The following is a 24,971-nucleotide window of genomic DNA, read 5'->3' as shown; positions in this document are numbered from 1 at the left end:
AGGCAGCTGCGCCAGGCTGCTGTCGGAGCCCGAGGCGCGGGTCCGGTTTCTTGGCAACGGGTCCCCTGTTCGGGTCGGGCCCTCCTCGCCTGGGCCGGCCTCTCTCTCCCTTCCCCCGCTGAGGCTCCGCGGAGTCCGGCCCCGGGACCCGAGGCGGAGCCCAGGTGTGGCCTGGGGGGCGCGGCCTGGGGGCGGGGCCGGCGTGGGAGAGGGTGACCCTGGGCCGCCACCGCTGCCGGCCTCCGTTTCCCTACCCCCCCGCAGGACCGCGCTGCCGGGGGCGGGGACCGGGAGGGCCTGCGGGGGGACGACAAGTCTGTTTCCGCCCGGCCTCCGCCCGCTGGGGCTGAAACGAGTCTTTCTGGTGGGGCTGCCCAACCCGGGCCGCCGCGCCGAGCCTCCCGGAACCCGCCCGGAATCGTGCGTGACCCCACCCAGGCCCAGGGCGAGGCCCGGCCGAGAGGTGGAGCAGCTGGAGGAGAGGCGGTAGAGCCCGGGTCCTGGGTCCCAGGCTGGGGGGCAGCGAGCTTCCGGGCCTTTTCATCCCCCGTCCCTCCCCCGTCCGATCCCGTGGGTCCCCAGGTGCACCCTAATAGAGGATTTTGGAAAAGCTTCCTGAGTGAGTCTGCAAATCAAAATCTCTGGTACCCCCTTATTACTTTACCCGGGGAAACTGAGGCACAAGTAGATTTGTACCAAGGCCACATCGTGAGTTAGCAAACCACAAGGGAGCCTAGTGAAAGTTTATGAGAGCGACTGGACAGAGGCCGGGATTTTCCCAGACGTCAGCTAGGGTCCCAGCCTCATGAAATTAATGAGGATGATGCGTTTCTTACTTCAACGGAGGAGTAGACAATGCCGTTTAGCCTCTGCAGACAGCAAGACAGGGACCACTCTCCCTTCCAGCCTGGCGCCAACATGGACCCGAGGGCATGTTAACAGGAGCCAGGAATTGGAGGCGAAGCATCCTTCATTTTCTCAGCGTGGAACGAGTGAGGTCTCTTGATTGCCAGGGTCTGGTTTTTCAAAATTACAGCATGCTAAGACCCAGGAGGTGGGGGTACCCTGGAGGATCCTTTTATCTGTTCAACCTTGAGTCAGACTTGCAATGAGCATTTGATCGAGAAACTTGGTCAGTTTCTCAAAATGCAAAATCAACCACCGATTTTACTTTTTTACTTGGCATTTCCTTGGGATATTCCCAGTTCTGGGGTTGAAAGATTATGAACTATTGTCTTAAATTCTGTCCTGATTAGCATCCTTCCTCAATTCAGGATTTCCCTGGAGCCAGATCTCGGCAACTTCAGGATTATGACTTTTTAAAAATATAATTTTGATGAATTTGTATCTGTTCCCCAAATTAGAAGCTCTCTTAATTATAGGAGAAAACACTTTCAAAGAGAAAGGGTAGATCTTTAGACCAAACCCTGGAGCAATGCTTCTAAAGAAAATCTCAGGGCAGGCGGGTCCTCAGCCAGCTGGTGAGGAAAGAAGCAAGCCAGACTGTCTTTTCTGCAGCTGTCAGGCCCACTCTCTTCCAGTTAATTCTTGGCTGGAAACTAAAGAATAAATGAAGGTTTCCTTGAAAGTTGTTCAGGCTCCTACTTAGGATTCTAACTCGAGAGAAAGCATGGGCTTGGTTAAGTAGTTTCAAAATTGGGTGTGGGTGATGAAATAATAGACGGGGGGAGATTTCTACTTTATGAAGGTATTTCCAGCTCAGGGGCACCTGGGCAGATCAGTCAGTTGGGCATCTGACTCTTGATTTTGACTCAAGTCATGATCTCAGGGTTGTGAGATCGAGCCGCATGGCAGCTCTGTGCTCTATGTGGAGTCTGCTTGAGATTCTCTCACACCCTCTGCCCCCCCCTTCTCACGCTCTCTCTCTCTCAAAATAAATAAATGAAATCTTAAAAATAATGGGGCGCCTGGGTGGCACAGCGGTTAAGCGTCTGCCTTCGGCTCAGGGCGTGATCCCGGCGTTCTGGGATCGAGCCCCACATCAGGCTCCTCCGCTATGAGCCTGCTTCTTCCTCTCCCACTTCCCCTGCTTGTGTTCCCTCTCTCGCTGGCTGTCTCTATCTCTGTCGAATAAATAAATAAAATCTTTAAAAAAAAATAAAAGTATTTCCAGCTCATAAATGAAGAGAAAGACTGTTAGACATCACCATTTTGCATCCCTAATGAATTAATGGACCTAGGCAGATAAGCTACGGCTACTAACATCATGAAAAGGGAGAACTTGTTAGGGGCGCCTAACTTTGTTAGGTGGCTCAGTTGGTAAGCATCTGCCTTTGGCTCAGGTCATGATCCTAGGGTGCTTGGATCGAGGCCCACGTCAGGCTCTCTGCTCAGTGGGGAGTCTTCTTCTCCCTCTCCCTCTGCCCCTCCCCACCACTCATGTTCTTTCTCTCTGTCAAATAAATAAATAAGATCTTAAAAAAAGAGAGAGAGTGAGAACCTGACATGATGTGCCTTCTAGTGGAAAAACTCAGCACCAGCTGTGAAGTAGTCTTGACATTCCTCACGCTCCTGCCCCCCCGCCACAAATCAAACCTGAATCTGATCCAGCCTCATCAAGATCAACTATCATCTTCCAGGCAATACAAAGTGTAGGGATCGTGTTAAACAACACTATGGGAACAATCAAAGCTATCCAGAGCTTGTGACACTACAGGACAAGTGACCCACTTCTTCAGTAATTAATTGTAAGGAAAATAATCACACTTAGATTCCAAATCAAACAAATGGCAAAAAGAAAAACAGGTGACACCCATGGAACACTTGTAAATCTGAACACCAATGGGATATTTGATATTTAAAAAGTATTGTTATATTATTTTGGAGTGATATTCTTACATTTTTAGGTATTTAAAAAGTATTTTAATGTATTTTGAAAATACATGCTAAAATATTTATAGATGAATTGATGTGGTATCTGCAATTTATTCCTAAATGGTTTTAGGTAGCGATGAGGAAAGCTGGTGAAAGTATAGTTGGAAACAAGATGGACATCAGTCATGGGTATAAGGTGGTTCATTATATTATTCTCTCTATTTTATTTTTATCATGTTTGAATTTTTTAATTTTTTACTTTTTTTCACATTAAAGCACTCATAATCAGAGTATTTTTATTTTATGTACAATGAGTTGGCATTAAGGTAGGCATCTTGCATATCTGCAGTTAAGGTAGGTATCTTGGATGACCCATTCAAGGAAGTTCACTTAATCCAACTTAATGAAGCCTATATCCTTCGCGTACTGACAGAAACACTGGCGACACATATTGAGGCTGTATTTCCGGATCAGACCGTGCCGGTTGGAGCACATGCGGCAAGAACGAGAACCCTGGCCAAATTTCCTCGGATGGCTCCAGTAGAGCTGCTGGTGACCCATCTTGCTCTCTCGGATGCAACGAGGCAAAAGGGCTAATTTTTTACTTTATGCATGGTATTCTCAAACTCAGGAACTGGAGTTGAAACGTGATTGAATTACCTGGGCTGGAGCTCAGGACGATTGGCCCACGTCTTCCTCTGTGACTTTGCAAACATTAATTCTCTCTTGTCCATGTAAGAAACATTGAGGACCCTCTATCTGCTTGAGCTTCTGAAATTATGGAACTCACACTCTAGGTTAGAAAATGACAAGGAAGGAAACCACCAGATGGAGGTGTAGAAGGCTTTGCCAAAGAATTGATATTGAATTGATATGAGTCCTGACAAATGAAAAGGAGTTCCCTGGATGGTGTCAGTTCATCTTCCAGAAGATAAGATGGTGAGACTAGATCTGCAAGGAGGACCCATTTAGTCCTAATAGATGCTGCAATTATACCTGCCTGCAACCATTTTTTCCTTGTGTATGTGTCTCCCTAGGGAGTCAAGAGACACCCCGCCCCCCCCACCATGGACTTCCTGTCATCATCCTTTATTTTGTTAGCTGAAGCAATCCAGCTTGAGCTTTTGTTCTTTAATCTCTCAGTTGTGTTTGGAGACCAAAGCATTATCACGTTAGCCAGTCTATAGCTTTCTGAAGGAGTGGTCTCTTGGGCTCATGGATTTATTTCCATCCATCTAGTTCCCAAGGCATTTCGCTTAAGTAACTTTAGCTTTACATTTGCTGGTAGTTATGCCCAGCATTGGTAATAAAGACCATTTGCTCGTCAAAACGTGAGTGCTTGCAGTAGATACCCTTAGCAGTTGATACTGCTCTTGTCTTCCCTCTCTCCCTGTAGGATGTGGAGTTCAAGATACAGCATGCAGCCTGGCCTTCAGGTTATCTAGTTCATTCTAATACTCAGCCATAATAGGCTGAACTTTGTGTTTGATGGCCCTTTTGCCCATGTGACGTGAACCATCTGCTAGGGCAACGCTTGAAACAGCAGCGGTCATTTGACAAGTAGTTCACTGTATCATGTCTCTATTGTGGAAACTTATGTTTGTTTTTTTCTATTTATTTTTTTCATCATCTCAGTTTTTATGGATATTTGCACTTTAAAAGAACAATCTCTGAAACTTTTGGAGAAGAAAAGAATCTTTAAATTTGGTTGTTATATGTTTGTTGAGTGCGTTTTCCTGACTTATGCTGCAGAGTCAAACACATTATCTTCTTAGGGATATAACAGGCATCTTCAGGTGTAATTCAGAGCCTGGTGGAAGGCTGGGAATGTTAGGAGCTCCTCTCATTTTTGCCGCTATAAACCAAAGGTACGCTTCGTTATAGGAAAAAATATTGAGAAGTTAGCTGTGATTTATTGTGCGTTTCTAGTGACTGTTCAAAAGCTTCTTATACTAATTTAATTAAAATAATTTACCTTAATAGAAAACTATAATTTTCTACTTTTTCCAATCCAGCTGAACTAATTTGTACTTTTTTAATACCCATCCAGATGGAATTTATTACTCCAAAGCCAGTACCCTAAACCTTAATTTTTGTGCTAACCATCATTATAGTTGGGGCATCATGGTAAAGGAGTAGTTTGACTTCTGCTTCTAGCTCTGGAACACCATCCTGGTTCAAACCAAGTCTCCTACCTCAAACAACTACAGCAGCCAGATAATTTTTGAAATCTGCCATAAAACATCAGAAATCTACTAGGCAGTAGGAACTTTAGAGGACAAGATCCTGGAGAGAAGGGAGGTATAGACAGGTGAGCCTGACATTTGACACTTGTCTTAGTCAGTTTGGGCTGCTATAACAAAATGCCATCGATTGGGTGGCCTAAACAACAGACACTTATTTCTCATAGTAATGAAGACTGGAAGTCCAAGATCAAGGTATTGGATGATTTGGTGAGGGCTGTCTTCTTGCCCAGCAGATGTGACTTTGCATAGCAGAGAGGAAGCTCTGATATCTCTTCCTCTTATTACAAGAGCACTAATCCTATCACGGAGGCTTCACCCTCATGTTCTCACCTAAACCTAATTACCTTCCAAAGGCTTCACTTCCTTATACTATCATTTTGAGGGTTAGGGCTTCAACATATGAATTGGAGCAGGGGGAGGCACAAACATTTAGTCCATAATGGCACTGTTATTCCCCTTAAGGCATTTACATCTAAGAGCAGTGACTTAAAGGCTAAGAAGATGAGCATGAGATTTGGCAATCTCAGAGAAAGCCTGGTAATATCCTAGGCTTTTGGTTAGGACCTCTGAAGATTATACCAATAGTAAGGGCACACCAAAAAAGGACCAATTCTCACAAAGATACAACTTTGACTCAGACCAGATTAAGATGATCTGCCTCCATACTAACTGCTTTATGAAAACAAAAGAAAATCTCTGGAGAAAGACAGCATTGCCCACAGTATCACATTGGTTCTATAATTTTCATTTACGACAAGTAGCATTTGATCAGAATTTACTAGGCACACCAGGAGACAAGACCAAATGACCCAAAACTGAGAGAAAAAAATAAGTAATAGAAACTGACCCATAGGAAATCCAATTATTAGAGTTATCAGCTGGACTTCAGGATAACTCCTGATTGATACATTCAAGGAGATTGGAAAAAAAAAAAAACCAGAATGGAAAATTCCAGAAAAGAATAGAAATTTACTTTTAAAATCAATGGAAAATTTTGACTGAAAAAAATAATTTAAATTAAGAACATATTAGATGAATTCAAAGCAGATCAGACACAGATGAAGAGAGGGTCAGTGAATTGGAAGATACAGCAGAAGAAAATATCTGGACTGAAGCACAGAGGGACAAAAGGATGGAAAATACAGAAAGAGTATCATATTTGGACATAGTGAAAAGGTTTAGCATAATTGTAATTGAAGTTCCAGAAGAGGACAGGGAGAGATAGAATGAAACAGAAGCAATGTTTGAATAGATAATGACCAGGAAGTTTCCAAAATTGATGAAAGACGTAAATTCATAGATTCAAGAAGACTTATAGAATCCTAAGAAGTATAGATGGAGTCATACCTAGACATATTACAGTAAAACCACCAGAAAGCAAAGAGTAAGAGATAATCTTAAAAGTAGCCAAGTAAAATGACAGATTACCTTCACTAGAGCTACCATAGGACTTACAGCTAACTTTTCAATAAACCATGAAGGCCAGAAGACAATGAAATAACATCTTTAAAGCATTGAAAAGTCCATCTAGAATTCTATAACCAATAAAATACTTATTAATAATGAAGGTTAAATCAGGATGTTTTAAAATAGACCTTTAGATGTTTAAAACAGACACCAGCAAATACACACTAAAAGAAATACTAAAGGAATTTCTTTGAGGCAGAAGGCAAATTATCACAGATGGAAAGTGTGATATGCAGAAAAAGAACTTTCTGGAGTCTCTTCTTATAAGGGTACTAAGTGTATCAGATCAGGGTCCTACCCTTGTGACCTTACTTAACTTCTGTAAAGGTGCTATTTTCAAAGTGTGTGCATTTTTTTTAAGTAGGCTCCACACCCATAATGGAGCCCAATACTGGACTTGAACTCATAACCCTGAGATCAAGACCTGAGTTGAGATCAAGAGTCAGATGCTTAACCAACTAAGCCACCCAAGCACCCCAGTGCAGTCTTCAAATATAGTCACATTTGGGCATTAGGGCTTCAACATATGAATTTGTTGAGGGGACACAGTTCAATCCATAGCATAACTTCTTCTTTTTTTTTTTATCCTTATTTTTTTATTATTATTATGTTCAGTTAGCCAACATATAGTACGTCACAAATGTATTTTTAAAAAGTACTCTCAGGTGACTTTTCTGGTGGTGAGATCCCCTCCACTCCCTATACTGAACTATTCTAGATCAGCCAGGAATCCATAGCATAACTTCTAGGGTATAGCCACTAAAGGAACGGTAAAAATATATAACTAACAAGCCAATAATAGAAAGTGAAATGAAATGAAAATAATGACTCCAAGAAGGCAAAGAAGGTGAGGCAAATAGAAAAAGAAACATTGTAGATTGAAACCCAAATATATAAGTAATTAAATTAAATATAAATGAACTGAATACGGCCATCAAACTACAAAACCTGTTAGACAGGATAAATAACCAAAACCCAATTACATGTTGAGACATACCTTAGGCATAAGGATAAGAAAGGTAGAAAGTACAAAGATGACAAAAGATATGCCATGCGAACAATGACTAAAGACATAGTAGGAGGCAGAAAGGTAAATATTTCTGATGTGACTACACAAGTTTGCCACTATCAATAGCCATTAACAGAGAATGTACTTTTTTGACTTTTGCTGAATCAGATTGGCTGTTCTAGAGTGTGTTTGAGGCCAATCATTTTCTTAAAGCAGGTCATGCTCTGTCTTACCCTGACTCTACCATCCATACTGACATGGTCAGGTGCACAGAGCCTGGAAAACCATGCTATTAGGTCTAGCAATCTGTGTATGTAGGGAGGAAACTCTAGAAACTAGAACAGCTTCCTTTCTGTTCCCCCCATGTTTGTGGAGCTTTGCCAGAGCTCAGGCTCAGTGTTGGGCCATGCCTGTCTTAGTGGAGCTCACAACCCCTGAGAGAGACAGACATGCATAGAGAGGGCCCCCAAATCAGGTATTTACCATAGTAAAGGTACAGGAGCCTCACAAGAGAGTCACCTACTCTCCCTGGAGAGTTCCTTTGTTCCTTCCTTTCTCCCTTCTTCAAATGTTTATTGAATACCTACTATGTGCCAGCCTAGTCAACACTTTTTTCTAAGACCCACTTTCTTTCCAAAATACTATGATATCTTAAAAAAAAAAAAAAGTAGGGGAGGTTTTTCTCCCTGTTCAGTGAACTTTGTGAAATACTGGTAAAATTAAAAGCAAACAGGCAAATACAGAGGCCAAGGTAGGAAAAGGGGGAAATGGGGACCAACTTTTACAGAGCCCCCATTATTTGTGATCTCATTGATCCCATAATAACCTAATGGGAGGGGTGTGGGTACACTTTATACATAGGAAATTAAGGCACAGAGAGGTTAAGGAACTTGCCCTGAGAGCCCAGCTTATAAATTGAGGAGCTGATCTGGAAACACCAAATCTTGTCACTCTTGGTCCAGTGTTCTTCCTGGCATAACAGCTGACAAGTAGGTGTCCCGGAGACCTTCCTCCACACTTGGGCTTAGGGGTAGCGTTTGTGAAGCAATATGAGGAGACCAGGGATATACTTGAGACTCTGCACCTGCCGTACTGATGGGCGGAAATGCCCAGATGTCCCAGCTGGGTCGGAGCCTAGTGCTTCCTCTATACCTTGCTTATCCCTCAGCCTTCCTATCTTTGGGACTTTGTAGCAGCCTGTCCTCTGTTGACAAGTGATGAGACAGAGCTCTTGGGAAGATGGGTGAAGAAGGCCTTGGTTCCTGGGGGTGATCCTCTCGTCATCACGGTCCTAGTATTTCCTCGATAGTTTCCAGGAGATTCCATAGCCATTAAGAACTCTGTGCCAGGTGCTCGCCTAGTCATTTTGGCTTACAGTGGGGCTTTAGGGCCACACAGCAGAAAAGAGAAGAGAAAACCATTTCTGAGTATCTTTGTCAGCTCATGCTGCCCTAACGAAATACCATAGACTGGGTGGCTTGAATAACATTTATTTTCTGTAAGTTCTGGAGGCTGGAAGTCTGAGATCAAAGTTCCGGTACAGTTGGGTTCTGGTGAGAGCTCTTCTTCTGGCTTATAGACGGCTGGCTTCTCAGTGTCACCACCTGGCAGGGAGAGAGAGAGAGTGAGCTCGCTGCTATCTCATGAGGCCACTAATCCCATCATGAAAACGCCACCCTCACCTCCCCCTCTAACCCTACTTACCCCCCAAAGGTCCCACACCAAATACCATCATACTGGGGATTAGGGTTTCAACATATGAATTTTGGGGAGCACAATCCAGTCCATAACTGTTGGTTTTTTGTTTCCTGGGCAAATCTCTTAGTCTCTTGCCAGTGTAATGGGCATAGTGTGATTCCAAAGGGTTAGCAAGTTAAGAGCCACTGTTCTGCTGTCTATTCGGCAGCCCCCTCCCCTGTCTTTTCAGAGGTCCTTTGATAGGTTCACAGCCAGAATGAGGAGGGGCCACTCTCCCTTGAGAAAAATGGCTTCAAGCAGGCTCCATGCTTTTTCCAAGTGAGTTAGGGTGGAGATCACTGTCCTAGGTCGTGCAGAGCATGTGTCCAGACACCTGGAAAGCTAAGGAAGGTGGCTGCTGCTCCAGCCTGAAGGTCAAGTCACTGATGAAGTGGCCTTTGTATCTTTCATAACTTCCCAAGTTAAGTGCTTGTCAAACCTCACATTTGAACCTTGTAGGTTCAGAGGCTGAAAAGAGACCGCTTACGGAGGTTGGTGCCCTGTTTTTCCCTCCTATGGACTTAGCTCAGTCTCCCTGGCCCAGCCCCCTTCCCTCCGTCTTCAGCAGACTCCAGCTACTAGATCTTTCTTTCTGGGTTTCTGGTGGGACCTCACCCCGTGAGCTTTAGGGCGCTGGGCCTGCACCACGGTCTGAGTGGGGGTGCCCACGCCTCAGCACTTCTGACCACTGGAGGATTCCTGGTGCTCGGCTTGTGACTGCTTCTGAGCAGGCTGGACCTAAACTGCCACCTTGGCTGAACACCAGGCCTGGCTTCTGATGGGTGATGCTCATGCCCCATCTCCTAGTGCCCCCGCAACACTGCCGACTCTTCATGGCTTCCCTAGCTGCACCTCCTCACACACCCACCTCTCCCCAGGACGGGAGCGACAGCCCTGGGCCTTTCTGGGGCCTGCATCCTCCCTTCCCACCCTGCGGAGGTGACCCTGTGACCACACCTGCCAGGTGGCCTGTGGGGAGACCAGCGAAGCCTCCAGGGAGGGCAGCCGGGGCAGGGGGCATGGGGATTGCTCTGGTCTGGCCTCAAAACAAGGTTTTATAAAACTGCCCCGTGCTGCATGTTCTCCCAGGCCCCGAAGCTTCCCAGCGGGCTGGTGGCTTGATGCACAGCTTAGCAAGGAAGAGCAGCATTTCATGTTTTCACTGCTTGGCTTTGACAAAGTGGCACCCAAAACAGCTGGATCGAGCTGGCCTATGTCCGGAGGTAGTCGGGGGCAAAAACAAGGGTTTCATGTATGCTCCCTTATGTAACTCTCACAACCACCCTGTGGGGCACATAGTGCTGTCTCTCTGAAACCAAGGCTCAGACAGGGTAGGTGACTTGGCCACGGTCACACAGCACACCCATAATAGGGTAGGATTCAACACGAGACCGGCTGAGCACAAGGCTCACAGGGCACTCAGGCTGGCATCTGCCTCTTCTGTTCTCCACACTTGAAGCCTCAGGGTAAGGGTGGGGAACTGACATTTACAAAGCTATCTAGTCTTTTCTTCTGTGAAAAAATACATCACTCTGCAACTCCCTAAATATGACTGTGTTTCACGACTTTGTAGACCTTGACAAATGCCGAACGCATAGGACAAAGGACCACAGCAGGAACATTCTGGCAGATGAACAGCCCAGCAAAGTTGGGGGGTGGTTCTCACCTGGCCTTGGTGCCTGGAGCTGCCCAGCCCCCACCCCAGATGTCGAGGCTCCACTCTGATTCCCACCAGAGCCGTGCCCACCCTCAAGTTGGGTAGCTGGCGTTGCAAGTTAACCTTCACCCTTACCAACGTGGCTGTGTGGCCCAAGGGAAACTTTTTGCTCTCAACAGCACGTTCTGAGTCCCTGTGCTGCACCCTGAAGGGATGCTACTGAGTTTCAGAGAATCCAGGGGAGGCTTCCTGGTCAGACCCCTCCTGGAGCAGAGTAGATATCTCTGCTCTGTAGCCTCTGGACCTGACTCAGCTCCCTTGACTGCTCAAATATCCTTTCTTTTTCTTTTCTTTATTCTTTTGCATGTGTGTGTGTGTGTGTGTGTGTGCGCAGAAAGAGCCCGAAATCCCAGGCCCTCTGACTGCTGGCAGCCCCAGCCAGCCAGCCACCACTCCCAGCTTCCTGGCCACCCCCGCATCGGGCGCGGGGCCAGGCTCTCTGACAGTGGCCGGCCTGACAAGGCAGCGGCCTGGGGATGATGACTGTGGCTGATTGAAGTCCCCGTTTCCCTTGTACAAAGGCAGCATAATTAATCAGGCAGTAATGAATTCAGGTACCACGGCTTGTCACCTCGAGAGATAGCCTATCTGAGAGGGCTGGAATTCAAAAGAGGGAATCAGGTCACCATTAGTACTTTTCAGTATTAAATGTTAATATTGAGTGGAAGATTTATTAGAATTTGACCAAAATTTGGTCTGTTGGCCTTCAGGAACCCATGCCCCCCCCACCCCCCCGTCTTGAGCTCTCGGGGCAGGGGCACCCAGGGTGGCTGGGTCTCTGGCTGACTGTGGGCCTCCACCGAAGGCCTTCCCAGCTCAGGGATGACTCTCCCTGTGTGCACCTGTTACTCAGCATCCTCTGAGGGGGAACCACGGGGAGGGGGAAGGCGAGGGATTCCCTCACTGAGGACTTGGTGACCCCAGTGCTCTGCCTACAGCAGCTCAGGCAGAGGACGAGGGCTGCTTGCACCGTGGACAGGGTGTGGGTGCTGAGTGAGGGTGCCAGACGCTGTGGCTGGGCCCTGGTCACACTGATTGCACCTCAGCTTCCAGGAGCAACCCGCCCAGTGCAGATGGGCATGGATACGGCAGGCGGGCTGATCTGAGTTTGGATCCCATTCTTCCCAGGGCCCCGCTGGAAGTTTGGAGCAACTGGTGGACTTCAGTGTTGGCGTCTGTTAATGTACCGGGTCAAACAAAGGGGGTGACTGTGGGCCACCTTGCCTAGGGCTTGCACACAGTAGGCACTCAGCTGGGGAAGGCCCCTGCAGGCCCCTGGGGGCCCCGGACACTGGGCTGAGGCCAGGGCGGGGGCTGGCCCACTAGAGGCTGCACAGATCCCGGGGAAAGCCCCAGCTAGTTGTGAAAAACCCACGGGGGCAGAGCAGTGGGGCCCGAGGTGTGGCATGTTCTGGAGTCGCCCTGCCTTTAAGAGGCTCCTTGTCAGTGCCAGCTGCTGTCGCCTCTGGCTTCAGGATCTGTGATCCTCACATGCCATGGCCTCCCAGGAGAAGTGATGTTTGATCCCCTTCAAAGGAATATGTCAGAGCCATGGGAAGGCCCAGAGCTGCTATGCCCATGTGCAAAGTAAACAGAGTGGCTTGAGATCCCACACATCTGGAGTAGCTGCTGTGTGCTCAAACGGGAGAAAATGTGAATTCTGCAAAAAGACAAAATACTCATTTTTTAATTTTAATTTTTAAAAAAATTTTATTTATTTGAGAGTGAGAGAGAGCATGAGCACAAGTGGGAGAAGGGGCAGAGGGAGAGAGAGAAGCAGACTCCCTGCTGAGCAAGGATCCCGATGTGGGGCTCCATCCCAGAACCCCCAGGATTAAGATGTGAGCCAAAGGCAGACACTTAACCGACTGAGCCACCCAGGTGTCCCAACTCATTTTTATTTTTAAATGGGGCAAAGAATATGAACAGGCAATTCACTGAAGATGCATGGAAAATGTCTTGTAAAAATTTATTACAAAAAGATGCTCAGTCCTGCCAAATCTTAAAATACAAGTTGAATGCATTTGTCACTCCATCAAATGAGCAGAAATTTACAAGTCTAATGGCATCAGGCACCATGAGGATGTCGGGATACTGCCCTCAGGTGCAACTGGACCATACACTTGTGCACCTGTCCCGGAGGGCCCGGCAGTGTCCTTCAGCCATGTGCCTAGCCTGCAGCCCAGCAGTTCTGCTGCGGCTGTATCTCTCCTCAGGAAATCTTATGTGCATAGAGGATCGTTGCCACAGCCGTTATAGCAGCAGACACCTACGTGCCCATCAATATTGGAATGCCCGAGTAGACTGAGGCCTCTTCCTAGCATGGAGTTCCATACAGCCATTTTTGAATGACCTCCATGTGTGCAAATAGATTTCTAAGATGTACCATTGAGTAAAAAACAAGGATAAACCAGCAATCACACACTGCACAACAATATATGTAAGTTCGTCAATAACAAGTAATACTACATAGTTTTAGTGGAGTCCCATGTATGCTGTAAAAGCATAGAAAAATTCAGGAAAACACATACAGTTGACCCTTGAACAATGTGGGGGTTAGGGATACCGACTCCCTCGTGCAGTAGAATGTCCATGTATCACTTCTGACTCCCCAAAACCTCCCCGAAACTTTTGGCTACTAGGAGCCTGCTGTTGACTGATGACATCGACAGTCACTTAACCTGTGTTTTATATGTGATCTGAATTATAGACTGTATTGTATACAATAAAGTAAGCTAGAGAAAAGAAAATGTTAAGAAATCATAAGGAAGAGAAAATACATTTACAGCACTGTACTGCACTCTGAGAACAAATCCTGTATCAGCGGGCCGCGCGGTTCCAACCCGTGTTATTCAAGGGTCGACTGTATACAGACTGAGAGGTTACCTTTGAGAAGACTGAGAAGAAGTCATGGATGATAGGAGTCCTGGGGGACTTGAGCCCTCTGTACATGCAATAGGTTTTTTTGGAGGCACATGGGTTAACATACCTCAAGAAGGATGAAGGTTAATTTTTAAAAGAGGCTTGGTCAGGGGGTGGGGGGCTTGAACCAACAGTGCCGGTGGGGGTTCTTGGCAGAATAGGAGGGGAGAAGCTGAGGGAGTGGTGGAGAAGGAATGGAAGTGAGGGTGCTAGGAGCACATTACCCTCTGGGGCTGGCCTGGGGGAGAAAAGGGCATGGAGCCGGCAGACCGGACCCCCAGGAAGGAGGGAAGGTGAAGAGCCCTGGTCGGTGACTGTTCCAATCTTGGCCTCGCTGACTTTTTGGCAGGCAGGCTGGGAGCGTGACAAACAGACGTGCATTTCTTGATGCTTAAGTTTCTAGTTGCGACAACCAACGTTCCTCCCCACACCCCTCCTGTTCTCTTTTTAAGCTGGAGATCTGTTTATCTTACTGCTTCTCTTGATTATTACTGCATAGGGACCCAGAATTAAAAATCAGTGCTCCTGCTGCTGACCGCTCTGAAGTCATCACCCAGAGGAAGTGGATTCTGGTCCTGGGCACGCCTTTGATGTCCGGGGCTGCCTAGCAGGGCAGAAGGGCCCCCCTCTGCCCACGGCCATGTGGGTGGGGAATCGGCCTCTGCTGGGTGATGCTGGGGGCTCCTTAGTGGAGCCTCAGGCTTACAGGTGTTGGTGGTGGAGAGCCTCAGCTGGCCAGACATCAGCACTGGGCTCAGCATCCGTGCCCGGAGTTAGGCCAGTGAAATGTACAAGAAAGAGTAAAATCAAACTTATCTCCAAGTCTCCTTGGCATGTGGGCTTTGCAGTCCGGTCTGACTTCACATCCTCGCCGTGCCCCATGACTAGTATGTGTAACTGTGCGCAACCTCTGATTTGCTGGGAACTAAGCAAAATAAATGTGTAGAGCCCTGAAATCCATGAAAGGCACCCAGCAAGAGATGGAGGTGGCTGATAACCATGGTGCTAGTAATTCATCTCCTCCTGTCTTTTTAAGACCTTTATCAGAACACAGTCCTTTACAGACTGCGGTTTCTGATAGTACTTAGAATAATGGACTCTAGTGTCCTGTACAAGAAAGGCTCTGTTTTAATTCAGTAACTCTTTCCCATCCTGGATTTCTTCAAGTTGAGAGTTTTATTGTTTAGGAAATCTTTATGAAGGGATGAGGCCTAAGAAGAGAGATTGCAGTGAACCCAGTTGGAGAAAGACCAGTAGAGAAATCGCTTCCCGCCCTCTAGGGAGGGGTGTTGGGAGAAATGGCTGCTCCTCCGCCATGTTGGCTGGTCCAGGCAGGATTCTGCACAGCTAGTGGGGTACCCATTCCCCACAGTAAGGCTAGGATCAGAGAGAGGGGGGCGAGGCACTTGTCGTTGGAAAAATTTTAAGAAAATGCCAAAATACTCCGTAATTGAGATAAATATTTTAATGCAAATTTTAAAAATAAGAATTAATGAAAAAAACATCTATGATGAGCAAAACATCAACACCTTACACGCTGGCTTCTAGCGCAATCTTACTGACCCATCAGGAACTTTTGGGCTCCTAGCATCCTCCTTTCTGGGCTCTCTGGGGCAGCTCTAGGTTTGGCCTGGTCCAGGGGAAGGGAGCTGGGAGCTGGGCTCTGTGAACTTCCCTGCATCAGCGTGGGCAGGAGCTGGGAACCCTTCCTGGACAAGTATCTTTTGAGTGTGTGTGTGTGTGTGTGTGTATGATTTTTAAAAAACTTATTTTCTAGGTGACCCTGTTGAGGAAATGAGAGATTTAAACAAAGCAAAGCATGGAAACAAGGGATAGGAGCAGGAGAGTTTACAGTAGAAAAAGCAGCTTTGCAAACTGTTCTGAGAAAGCCCTCTCCTTTCTACTGTCTGATCTTCCAGAAAATACCCAAGGGTTTGCAAAACTGAGAGCAATTTTTCAGCTCTAAGTGCCTTCCCATCCCCCCAACGATGCTGTTACAATAAATAACGACAGGTTCGGGTGTATATCACGTCTGCCCCTGTAGGAGCTGAGCTTTCTGTACACCTGGCTTGAAAGCTCCGTTGATCTGCTCTCAGACAGACACCATTCTCAATCTCAGGCACATCCCCCCGTTCGTGGCTGATGGCGCTGGGTATCCAGCTGGCAAGGATGTTCCACCCAGGAAGAGACAGGAAACATCACAATCTAGATGTTCGTTTGATGAGACACTCCATTCGTTGGTTAAACCCCTCCCCAAAGAAATGGAATTGGGGGGGGGACCCCACGGAACTATTTCTGGAAGTTAGAAGTCATGTGAGGAAAACCATTTCTGTTGTGATAAAATATATTTAAGCCAAACTAAACGAACGATGGTGCTACAGCATATGCGTGTCTTTTACCATTCTCTTACGTATTTTTTTTAAGGCAAACTTGAGAATATTTAGAAACCAGATAAGCTGTTTGTGGCCAATTATTTGTGTATGTGTTTAAACGCACGGCTGAGGGGCCTCCAGTTCCTCCAGCTAGGACATGGGGCGGGGGGTGCTGGGTCGGGGGAGGTGGAGGGGTCTAGGGAGAAGGACCCCACGTCCGAAAGAAAAGGTCATGCAGTCTGGGAGGAGGGTTTTGTTTCAAGCTTTCAGGCAGATGCTGCTTTTGAAACATGGATTCTGTAATTTGTTATAGTAATGGTATTCTTTAAATTATTACTAAAAATGCCATATAGGCGAACGATAAGGTAGAATCCTTTTTGTCCTTCCCTTTATCTGTGGACTTCACCGTAGATTCGCTCTATTTTCAGCACCTTGGTTTTGTTGTTTTGCCAGAAAGTAACTTTTCTGTTCAACAGTTTATTAATGCAGAAAAGAAATAAAGATGCTTTAAAAAATTCTTTCAAGCACAAAAGGAGATGGTTTTCAACAGATAATTTTACATATTTACATATTTTACCTTAAGCATTTTGTAGTCTCTGCCTGCTGGTGAATGGATCAGATTTTTACACTCTTTCAAAATGAACCGGTTTGGCTTCTAAGCCATTGCAAAGGACAGAAATGAATTCTAACTTTTTTTTTCCACTTCATTTTCGCATCTTCACATTTCCTTATTTCACATGGTTTAAAATAAAGTGCCTCCAGCATTATTTTTCCTTTCTCAAGAGCAAAGTGAATGTGACTTTTCGGAGGGGTCACAGGATGCCCGGGAGGCCTGTGGGTGTTGTTGGACCGCTGCCTGCTTTCAGCTTGACTGAAGGGCTTGTCAGAGTTTTCATCTCCTAAGAAACGAGCCCCCGGCTCTGGCCAGAAGCAGAAGGCAGCAGTGTGAGTCCCACACTGGTTCTTTCCCACTGACATCAAATCCTGAGGTTTTAAAATTAATCCCACACAAAGACAGCCCTTCACTGTGGTGCCTATTTGAAATCAGACCAGCAATAATGACCTTTCTAAGATGTCTTGCTGTTAAGATAGCCCCCTGGTGAAGCTGAAAAGCCCCCAGCGTGGCAGAGATGCCCCAGCAGCCTGGTCAAGGTGACCGGCTGGCCTGGCCCGGGGTGCTGCCGGGCAGCAGGAAGTAGCCGCCAGCCCAGATGACCAGGCTGCCTCGGGCCCCTGCGACCTGGAGCCACCAGGGCTTCCTAGGTCTGAGCCTTTGACTGTCCCCAGCTGAGAACCACTCTTCACCTCCAGGTCAAACAGATTCCTTATGCTCTAACCAGGATCTTTTTAAAGGGAACTAGAGACGTCAAGGAACTAATACTGAACATTAAGCAGAAAAGCAAAGTAGTCATCCCTTCAAGGATGTGAAACCCCCTAGGGGCACAGAAGGGGAACTGGGTGGTCCTGTGCACAACCCCCACCGAACCGCACTCCCCCCCCCCCCACCGCCTTGTCATGCTCATTTTGCACGCTGAGTTTTCTTCCCCACGGCACACTGCCTTGCCTGGAACGTGGCTGCGGTTGGGTGCGGCCAAGTGGGCCAGCCGGGATTCCAGCAGTCGACCCTGGCCTCTGCATCGGGGGGCAGCGTGGCCCCCTCTTGGCTGGGCACTGGGCACTCAGCCGTGCTCTCTGCGGTACCCGTGGGCTGACTCTTCACACGGGGACTAAGAAAACATTTCTCGGGGAGAACCAACATTAACGGCAGCATCCCCGCACATTAATAGTAACCGAGGAGTATTTAGAGCTTATGTGGTTTGAATGTGACCTTCTTCCCAGACTAGACCGGAATAACAATTTAGTTATTCTCTATAACTGCCATGCTACTAAATAATTAGATATCGTAATCACTTCCATCAGTGACTCCGTTCGAAGCCCTGTTCCAGTTAAAATGGTCACTGTGCCACCGTGCCTTGCTTGGGGGTCGTGGGCTTTAGAAATTGAAAGTGCCTGTTAAGCGTTCTATTATTTGTGCTACACACCGAGAGAGGCTGCTCTATTTTCTTCCTGTTCCTCTTTGTGGGGCTGGATTTTGAGATTCCAAGTATAGCGTCCTCTGCAAAGGTTTTATCTCATTTCAGTTGCTTCTTTTAACCCTTGGCAGTGGTTTTGAAGAGAAGAGGCGTGTGAAGAGCAGTCCGAGTGTTTTGTAAACAAGGAGAGCTGGTGTTTTGCAAGAGAACACTTTCTTACAGCACAGTGGTCTCTGTCAAACTCCTCTCTCTATTCCGGGCGCGGGAGAATGTGCCGGATCTGGTCTTTGCATTGGGACAGTTAGAATGACGCCTCCTTCTCCGTTTTAATATATTTCACCTCTCTGAGGCAGACGGATCAGAAGCTCGCAAGGAAAACCGATGCCCTTTCCCGCAGCGAAATTAACCAGAATCACGTGGAAAACAATCCAAGCCTTGTAGGAAAGAGGAACCATTAAAATGTGCCCTGAGCGGTGGGCTGCACCCAATCTCGCAGCCTGGCACTCGGCAGCAGACAGGAGGCTGCTCCCCGGGATGGAGGGAGCCTTGTTGCAGTGCCACAATTAAAATTAGCTCCTCTGCCAAAAAATAAAAGGGAGGAGGGAAGAAGGAGAACATCAAAGACAGATTGAAATGTGTAGTTAGTAATAAGAGTGGTCTCCTCTTGAACCAAAGCCTGCAGCGATTCACGGCCCCCTTGTTAATGAGAAATTTTGACCTCTGGTTTGTAAGTTAAACTTGTAATCCCAGCTAATGAAGTAAATCACTTCCAACTTGAGTCTGTTGTTCCCCGTCTGCTTTGCACACGGGGTCTGAGAGCGAGGATCCAGGTCCGCGCACACGCGTGGAGGGGGAAGGTAATTATTCCGGGGCTGATAGTTTCCTGTGTGGTGAGGCTGTGCTGGGGTTGGGCTGCAAGGCAAGGATTGTGGACCTGTGCACTGTTTTCCCGTGAGCTGGGTATCGATAAGAGACAGGGCCCCTGAGACCCTGGGTTGAGCAGCAGGGCAGAATGGCACTGTGCAGGGAGGTAAGCTGGGGACCCTCCGCACTGCGTTTCTTCCTTTCTTTAGCCAATCGAAGCTCGTCTGCCTCAGCTCCGCACCAGCATCGGAGCACCCCAGTCCAGTGCTTTGCGTCCCCTGAAAGTCAGTGCATCTTTGCTGAAGAGCTCCTGCTGCATGAAGGAAAGACTGTTTGGATGATTTGGGGAAGCAATCGTGGATCGGGAACGGGAGTCTAAGAAAGCCAGGGCTGCAAAGTCTGAGCTGCCTGACTTCCGGCTGCCCGGAGAATCGGTAGAAGAAAAGCCATTGTGTGAAACTGGATACAGCTGGGACGCTAAGGGCCTTTCTTCTTATAGTGACAGATTATCGCTGAGAGAAACAGGCTAAAAAATTACCCTGTTTTAATTGCGCGAGGGCAAAAGTAGGCATCAGGCGATTGTTTCGTCTGAAAGGGCTTTCGTTCAGATAGCTGTTGACATTCTGGTGAACACTCGGAGGGCCCTATTTTTATTAGATTCCATGACAGATCACGTTCTAGTCCTCCCGGCTAGTCTAAATTCTCTCCGAATTTTCCAGATTATTTTGTAAATTATCTTAGCTCCTGATTGGGCAACAATCATAGTAATTCTCTGCTAGGAGACGACTCAGGATCACAGGATGGTTCCATCCTAGGGGCAGTGAGCTCGGGGCATGGGCTATTTAGAGGAGAATCATCTGGTCCCTGGGGAATAGCAGCCCTCCTCACATGTAGAGGATGCCTCTTGGAGCTCAGGCTGCCAGCTTCGCACCGAGGCCGGCCTTACCTGTGGCGGGGAGGGGCAGCCCCTGGAACCTGCTGGGACTGAGAGGAATGGGCAGGAGTCCCCCTGGGGCATGGGTGGGCACTGCCCACCCTTTCTGCACACAGGATCTTTGTGACAATACCCCACAGTGGAAAATGTGGGGAACCTGGCCCTATTTTTCCTTCTCTCCTATCTTGGACACCCTTGTCCCTCTCATGTTCCTTGGCAGGTATTAGCCTAAAAGTTTTTGGAATCCTTTTCAAGCTCTCCCAGCATAAGGAGAGAGTTTGGGAGGGAGGATGTTTTTCAACCAGTGACTTTTATTAATTCTGTTGGAGGACACTCAGCCCTGGTCTCCTTGTGTCTCTCTGGTTTTTCATTAGCCAAAGCAAAGCATGTGGGCATCTGTCCTGTTTGTATGACCCTGCCGAGAGCTCTGGGGTGACTCCCCAGGTAGGAGAAGTCACTGACCAGTGTCTGAAATCTGAGGACATCTGGGGCCCGAGGCTGGGCCTTTAGATGGACTGCAAACAACTGCACATTATACGTAAAGTGATTTGAATAATCTAATTTTTCCTCTAAATTTGAGCATGAATAAAACGTTAATTCCGTCAACAAGTGGAGAAAATGCCACAGTGAATCCGTTCTCAGATGGTGTACCTGGGATGTGGAAGAAGCCTGTCGAGAGGGGCCGCGGACATAATCATGGTTTATTAGCCGCACTGGCTTTTTCCTTTGTTTCTTTTCATTTAATTCAAAGTGAAACAACTCAGCATGCAAAACTAAAATTAGCTGGAAAACAAGGTGTAAGTGAATGAACAGGCAGACCCATTAGAGTCGATGGGTCATGGGATCCCTTGCCACTCCTCAGACAGCGGCCTATTAAAAGTGGTAATGTCCGCTGCCGGCAATGCCCCCGGCAAAGGGAGAAGGCCGAGGCAGGGCCTATTTCACATGCATCAGACACAAGAATTAAATAGACCAATGTTCCCTAAAAGACTGAAGTACATCTCTTTCTGACGTTCATCTCAGGCAAAAATTCATTGATCTCAGTATGTCCCTTGGCAATTATAAAATATTAAATCCAAGTCACACTTTTCTAGTCGGCTTAATTTTTTTCTCTTTTCACAGCTTTCTATTTGATCAATTTTAACAAGTTAGGAATAGCATCTAATAATAAAAAGTGCAGAGTTTAAAAGTTTGTTCTTTTGACATTCTCTCCTCTTTATTTTGTTTTGGATTCGCATTAACTTCGGGTGACACAAGGTGACTTGAATGGGATGTTAACCATCAGAAAGAACGTGAGCGAGCCAGAAGGTTCTTCACGGAGAGTGATATTCATTAGGGGGCACCCAATGATAAGGATGGCCTGATTTAAAGATTTGTTTTATTTTATTTTCTTATCACATGCCCAAACCGCCTTCTCATTGTTTTGTACTCATTAATGCTCCTTATTCCAAAATTACCATGTGGTTTGAGCTGGGAGTATCTGGTAGGGCTAGAGGTTTGAGTGTGTTCCACTGAGATTTACAAAAGATGCATATCCCTTTCCCCATTTTTATGCATATGTAATTTTTTAGCGTTTGATGTTTGTTAATTCAGAATATAACATAAATGCTAGCTAGCACAGACACACATGATAAAAATGCAGAAATTTGGGAGCCCATTTTCATTTGAATATTAACACGGGAATTATTGGGGGGAAAACATTGCATAATAGTAATTTCACTTTCCAGTTCGCCTTGCCATAAACTAGGAGAACATTCTCCCAAATTCCTGAGTCAATTTTTTTAATATACAGAATCGTTTTATGTGAAATCATGAACACTTTTGAAATAATAAAATCTGTAATGATTTTCGTATATGGAAAGTTATTCATTAATTGCCCACCATGTATCAATTTTTTAGTAAATGTTTTGTTTATGTTTTTTCCTTTAATTCTTACCACACACCCATAGAAGGGCATGGTCTTATCCCCATTTTGCAGATGAGGGGTCCAAGGGGCCCAGGATCATCCGGCAACTTCCCCCTCTGGCCAGCCAGGCCAGTCCTTCGGGGTTTTTGTACAGAAGAACCAGAAAGAAAGGGAAAGAGAGAGAAAGTCAGGGTCAAGAGGGAGAGGCCTGGGGGACAGTACTGGGGAATGTGGGAAAGTACACCAGGGAAGAAGCAGGAGACAAGGGGCAGATTTCAGAAGCGGTGCTGTGGTCTATGCATCTCCTTCCGACTGTTTGAGAAATGTCAGGACTGAAGTTGGCTTAGTTTGAAATGACAGCTGACCCTGGAAAACACGGGTTCGAACCACGAAGATCCAGTTATATACGGATATTATTTTCAGTAAATACAATATAGTGCTGTAAATGTATTTTCTCTTCCTTACGATTTTCTTAACAACATTTTCTTTTCTCTAGCTCACTTTATTGTAAGAACACAGTACGCAGTACGAATAGCATACACAACATGTGCTACGTGATGCTTATGTTATTGTTAAGACTTCCAGGAGATAGTAGACCATTAGGAGTTAAGGTTTGGGGGAGTCAAAAGTTATACCTGGATTTTTGACTGTGTCCAGGGGGTCAGCACCCCTATTACTCCCATGTCCTTCAAGGGTCAATTCTACATTTCAGTTGGTGGATTGTTTTTCTTTGTCTGAGATGCTGCCCTGAGCCTGGACCATATGGGCGATGGCTTTATAAGCACACAGTTGTTTTGAACGGCCAATTACTAACAATGTTTCAAAGAGAATTCAGAATAGGGGTGGAGCTTGGGGACAAGACAGCTCCAAGCCTGGTGGCATTTGTGCTCCTAATAGGTCTTGCCTGGGTCTCTAAAGGGCATCTGATGCAGAATATTTGGGAGTCTGTGGCTGCCCTTGTCACTGTCCTCTGATTGCTGTTTTTCCTACATGCCTTCCCTACACTGCCATCTCTCTCCCCATGCAATGATCATGAATTGCGTTTTCCTCTCTGAAAGGAAAGGAGACTTGACCCCTTGTGGAGATGATTAATGTTCAAGGGACCCAACACTGTGAACCATCTCTCATAGTGGTCCAAGCAACATGGGGGCCAGCAGGGTGTCCAAACATGGTGGCTCCCTCACCTCTGGGTCTCCCAGAGTGATGTCCCCTCTCTTAGTCTCCAGCCCCCTCAAAGTACTTCCCTCATGTTGGAGGGACCTCTTATCACTCCAGCACCTAGAACCTGGCCGGACATGGAATGGGTGTCTGAGAAGGAGCTGTTGAGCAGAAGGATGGATGGATGGATGGATGGATGGATGGACGGACAGACTGGAGGATGGTGGGGAGTATCTCATAAACTCACATCAGGAACTGAATGTTACCCCTTCAAGGAGCATCGACATTTTTGAGAGACCAAGGAAGGATGCTATACACTAAGAAACATGACCCAAATTGGGGTGTCTCAGGGTGTGCCCCTCTCACCACTTGATGCTGATCTGCTGGAGGTGGGGGGTGGAAACTCTTGCCTATCTTTGCAGCTGAGACCTCCTTCCTGTGTTCTGCACCACCTGCTGTGAGCCAGGCTAACGCAGTCGCAGGATCCAGCCCAGCCCCCTGGGCACGAGGTGCCCTCCCTGCCACCAGGACTCATCTCCCTCCGCCGCAGGCATACGTACCCTGGGATCAGGGTGGACTTCTCAGCTTTGCCCTGCCTCCCATACTGCCCACATTAAGCTCCTTGGGTCCTAGGGACCTTGTGCGGTGAGAAGCCCAGTTCCTATGGGTTAACTATAAGCTTGTCCAATTCCCCCAGACGACGGAGCCTAGACCTTCCTTCTGAGATTTCATCCGCTCTGGGAGGGGTTCCTAGAATACAGCGGCTGTTGGTGTGGGCTAACCAAGCTGTTTCTTCTCGGGTGGGGCCTCAGTTATGTCATCTGTAAAATGGGAGTAAAAATAACCTCCTAGCCTCACTCAGCGACTGCTTCGCACCTCATCACTGTGAGAGCCCTTTGCAAGTCTTAAAATGTGCACACATGAAGGCTCTGTGCACATTTTAACCTTGAATCTTGAAGTATATTTTGGGTGTTTTCCTTCCTCCATGAGTGGAGCTGGGGCGAGGCTCTCTTCCTCCACAGAGCTGAACCCCTCTATGCCTTGGGGGGCGTGGGGAAGAAGTGCCTCTCGGAGTTGAGTGTGTAGTGAAATTTTGCACAGGCTTTGAGAGCTGCCGTATCTCCCACCTCCCTGTTCTCCGGTTTCAATGTTTGGGTCTCTTGTTATATTAGGAATGTGATCTGGTTTGTGATGATTGTACCCAAGTACCTATGAAAGACAGCAGGGCCCAGCGCGGATAACTGGCTGTTTTGGGAGTGCATGCATGCCCCTGGGCGTGTGTGTGTGTGTGTGTGTGTGGCGTGTATAATGTCTATTCGAGGTATGCAAATGGTTTACGTATTCCCAGCCCATGTTAACATGATGTTCTTTCCTGAACATAACATGTTTCTAAAAATCCCCAAATCCTTCCCTCGGAAACTCAACCATATCGTTATTAAAATGGTTCTGTTTAAAGAACACTTTGGTGAACTTTATCTCCTTTTAACGATATCCTCATTTTAAAGGTCAGGGTGTTGAGCTGCGAGAGCAGTGACCCAAGAATAACCTCAGCGTGCTACCTGCATTTCTGATCCGTGGTCTTAGCATTCGGAAATGCTCCTTCCCTGCGAGTTTCAGCAGCTAAATAAGTTGCAGCCCCTTCAGCTATACTCATAAAAATTTGCTTCCAGACAACAGGGTCTGTTTATTGTGTAATAATCGAAATGGCACTAAATTGCAGTGATTGCCGAACACTTAGGAATTGTATTAACCTCTTAAGTGCTAAGCGGTT

At 46.8% G+C, this 24,971-nt stretch overlaps 1 protein-coding gene and 1 long non-coding RNA gene across 2 annotated transcripts in view; one reads left to right on the top strand and one right to left on the bottom strand.

Annotated features, from left to right (window-relative positions):
* The window catches only part of LOC130544126 (uncharacterized), a 218,557-nt gene that overhangs the window by 180,281 nt on the left and 13,305 nt on the right, over positions 1-24,971 (top strand). The gene's annotated exons all lie outside the window — the stretch shown is intronic.
* Positions 3,100-3,421, bottom strand: LOC113244866 (40S ribosomal protein S29-like). The gene has a single exon (XM_044378897.3). The coding sequence runs from the start codon at positions 3,394-3,396 to the stop codon at positions 3,226-3,228; it is 171 nt and encodes a 56-aa protein (XP_044234832.1). The 5' UTR covers positions 3,397-3,421; the 3' UTR covers positions 3,100-3,225.

Source organism: Ursus arctos, unplaced genomic scaffold (genome assembly GCF_023065955.2).
Source record: "Ursus arctos isolate Adak ecotype North America unplaced genomic scaffold, UrsArc2.0 scaffold_19, whole genome shotgun sequence".
NCBI classification, from domain to species: Eukaryota; Metazoa; Chordata; class Mammalia; order Carnivora; family Ursidae; genus Ursus; species Ursus arctos.
Note: the sequence above shows the minus strand (reverse complement) of the source record. Positions and strands in the feature narration are given on the sequence as shown.

Excerpts from the sequence above, each read along its gene's own strand:
- LOC113244866 (XM_044378897.3), bottom strand. The coding sequence starts at position 3,396 with ATGGGTCACCAGCAGCTCTACTGGAGCCATCCGAGGAAATTTGGCCAG.